Here is a 3,023-nt window from a genome sequence, read left to right as displayed (position 1 = left end):
TACTCGTAATACTATTTCGCTCATTTTAAGGGAAAACAAGTTTCACCCTTATAGGATGTCTGTTCACCAAGCGTTGAATTATAACGATTTCCGACAAAGACTTCCGTTTTGCAACTGGATAAGACAGCAGCCACCTGATTTTCATTTAAAAATTTTATTTTCTGACGAATGTACATTTAAAAGTGATGGGTCTGTCAATACTTGGAACTACCGTTATTGGGCACAAGTTAATCCTCACTGGTTGAGAGAAATGGATCATCAAAACGTTTGGAAAGTCAATGTTTGGTGCGGCATTATTGGAAGTCAAATCGTAGGTCCTATTTTCTTCGACGAAAATCTAAACGGTGATAGATATTCCGTCTTATTAGAGACAGATCTTCCTATCTTACTAGAAAATCTTCCTCTGCAATTGCGCCTGGACATGTGGTTCCAGCAAGATGCATGTCCATCACATATATCCAGAGTTGCTCGTGTAGCATTAAATGTTATGTTTCCTAACAGGTGGATAGGCAAATACGGTCCTATCAATTATCCACCCCGATCACCAGACCTCACTGTCCTTGATTATTATTTGTCGGGAAGAATAAAAGACTTGGTTTACCGTGAACGCACGACTACGAGGGACAATATGATCTGTAGAATAAATGAAGCAATTCAATCTTTAGATGCTGATGAAATTCTTCGAGCAGCCAATAGCTTTCAAAATAGAGTAGATGCTTGCATTGCAGAAAATGGTGCTCAATTTGAACACATCGCTTGAGCAAACACAAACACATAGCATGTACATACTGCATTCATCCCCGAATCGTGAGAGGCAAGGGGACTCACGTTAATCAAGCACCCCCAATCGTGAGAGGCAAGGGGACTCACGCAAATTAAGCACCCCCAATCGTGAGAAGCTAAGCAAATAATGAATATGCAATAAGCAGTTACACAACAAGTGTTTCTTTAGGAAAATTATGTGTTTTCTTTACATTAATTGATTCGTATTGTTTGCAAAAATAAAAAGTAAGGAACCCTCTGAACCCTACAACTTTTGAATAAATCATTTCTTTCCATCTTGCTTACTTTACGAGATATTTGCGTGCGTTGATTAAAATAACTCACCCTTATATACAGGGTGTCCTAGATCACGCGTACACCCCTTTTTTCAAAAACTAAGCATTTTAGAGAAAAACGTTTTGAATAAAAATTGTATGGTTTTGAGGGGAACATAAGATGGTGTCATTGGTTTGACCTTGGATGGCATCGTTAAGGTCAAGTCAAGGACAAATTTAATTTCTTAAATGGAATCCCCTATTTTTTATTGCATATTCTATTTTTTATTGCATATGGTTTCGAGGGGAACATAAAATGGTGTATTTTATGTTCCCCTCGAAACCATACAATTTTTGTTCAAAACGTTTTTCTCTAAAATGCTTAGTTTTTGAAAGAAAAGGGGTGTACGGGTGGTCTAGGACACCCTGTATATAACTTAATATTTTTTATATGTATTAGATGCAATGTACAAGGTGTATATATTCTTATAGTACAAAATAAGTATAAAATATAGTATGTAATCCTTATTAGTATATAGTATAGCAATCCATTTATTGTATAGTACCTCCAACTATATAAATAATGTACAATCCGTTTCAATAAAGAAATGTTAAATGAATTTTTTAGTATCGTTGAATTAACTTTTTAAAATTATGTTGTGCGAACCATACGAACATTGTTTACTTAACCATAAATGATAGTATGAACTATTACTACATATATTACTATTATTATGAATACGGGTTACTATTAGTATATAGTTACTGTATTTTGTAATCTTATGTTTGGTTTAACAATATTTTTAGTAATGACAATCATAACCATATGGTTACACAAAATGAATATTATGATTTTATAAACTATATTTTCGCATTACATTAACTATGTTTTTTTTAGTAAAGAGCACTATTCTATATGCTTGGCGCCTCAAGATACTATAAATTATAGTGAATTTATAGTAATTTCAACTATATTTTTTTATCAGTGTGAGCACCGATAACCAAAAACTTAACTTAGCGAATCATGGCTCCATTGACGTAAAGGCGAAGGATACTGTAAGGATTGCTGCTACAGGCGGAGACACGACTAGATTCGTATATCTGAAGAACACGCTACATGTACCCGACGAGTCTGCCTAGCTGGACCCCTCACATTGCACAAATTCAATAAAAAAATTATATAATTATGCGCTCACCAAATACATAAAAAAAAATTTTGCGCTCTTTTAGTTTAGCAAAAAAGTCAGCGAGCCCCCCACCCATTAATAACAACTAATTTTGAAAATCAAATACGCAGGATTTATGCGCTAATTATGCGCTATAATCTCCTGATAATTTTGATTTTTGCGCTGCAACCCTTAAGGGACTTCCTTCTTGATGCAAAGGGCGAGATCCTTATGCAACTCGTTTAAAATCGCGAAAATGGGTAAATTAACTATACACGATAGGTTTTCGATTTATGCGCCATCATATCAATATGATTTTGATTTTTGCGCTGCAACCCTTAAGGGACTTCCCTCTTGAAGCCAAATGCTAGATCCTTATATAACTCGTTTAAAATCGCGAAAATGGGTAAATTAACTATACACGATAAGTCTTCGATTTATGTGCTATTATATCGATATGATTTTGATTTTTGCGCTGCAACCCTTAAGGGACTTCCCTCTTGATGCGAGGGGCGAGATCCTTATACAACTCGGCTAAAATTGCGAAAATGGGTAAATTAACTATACACGATAAGTCTTCGATTTATGCGCTATCATATCGATATGATTTTGATTTTTGCGCTGCAACCCTTAAGGGACTTCCCTCTTGAAGCAAAAGGCGAGATCCTTATATAACTTGTTTAAAATCGCGAAAGTGGCTAAATTAACTATACACGATAAGTCTTCTATTGATGTTTTTTGGACATGCCTGCTATCTAGATAAATATTGCGTTCAATTTTACGTTTTCAATTTCACATTATTCTATTAGGATTTGTTTAT

General features: G+C 34.8%; 1 protein-coding gene across 1 annotated transcript; it reads left to right on the top strand.

The window, feature by feature from the left end:
- LOC115243831 lies at positions 1 to 901 on the top strand. Its single transcript, XM_029821084.1, has one exon. The coding sequence runs from the start codon at positions 56 to 58 to the stop codon at positions 758 to 760; it is 705 nt and encodes a 234-aa protein (XP_029676944.1). The 5' UTR covers positions 1 to 55; the 3' UTR covers positions 761 to 901.
- Positions 902 to 3,023: the final 2,122 nt, after the last annotated feature.

The sequence above is a fragment of the Formica exsecta genome, unplaced genomic scaffold (assembly GCF_003651465.1).
Source record: "Formica exsecta isolate Colony F162 unplaced genomic scaffold, ASM365146v1 scaffold736, whole genome shotgun sequence".
Classification (NCBI taxonomy): Eukaryota; Metazoa; Arthropoda; class Insecta; order Hymenoptera; family Formicidae; genus Formica; species Formica exsecta.
This window is presented reverse-complemented; position numbering and strand designations above follow the sequence as displayed.

Excerpts from the sequence above, each read along its gene's own strand:
- LOC115243831 (XM_029821084.1), top strand. The coding sequence starts at position 56 with ATGTCTGTTCACCAAGCGTTGAATTATAACGATTTCCGACAAAGACTT.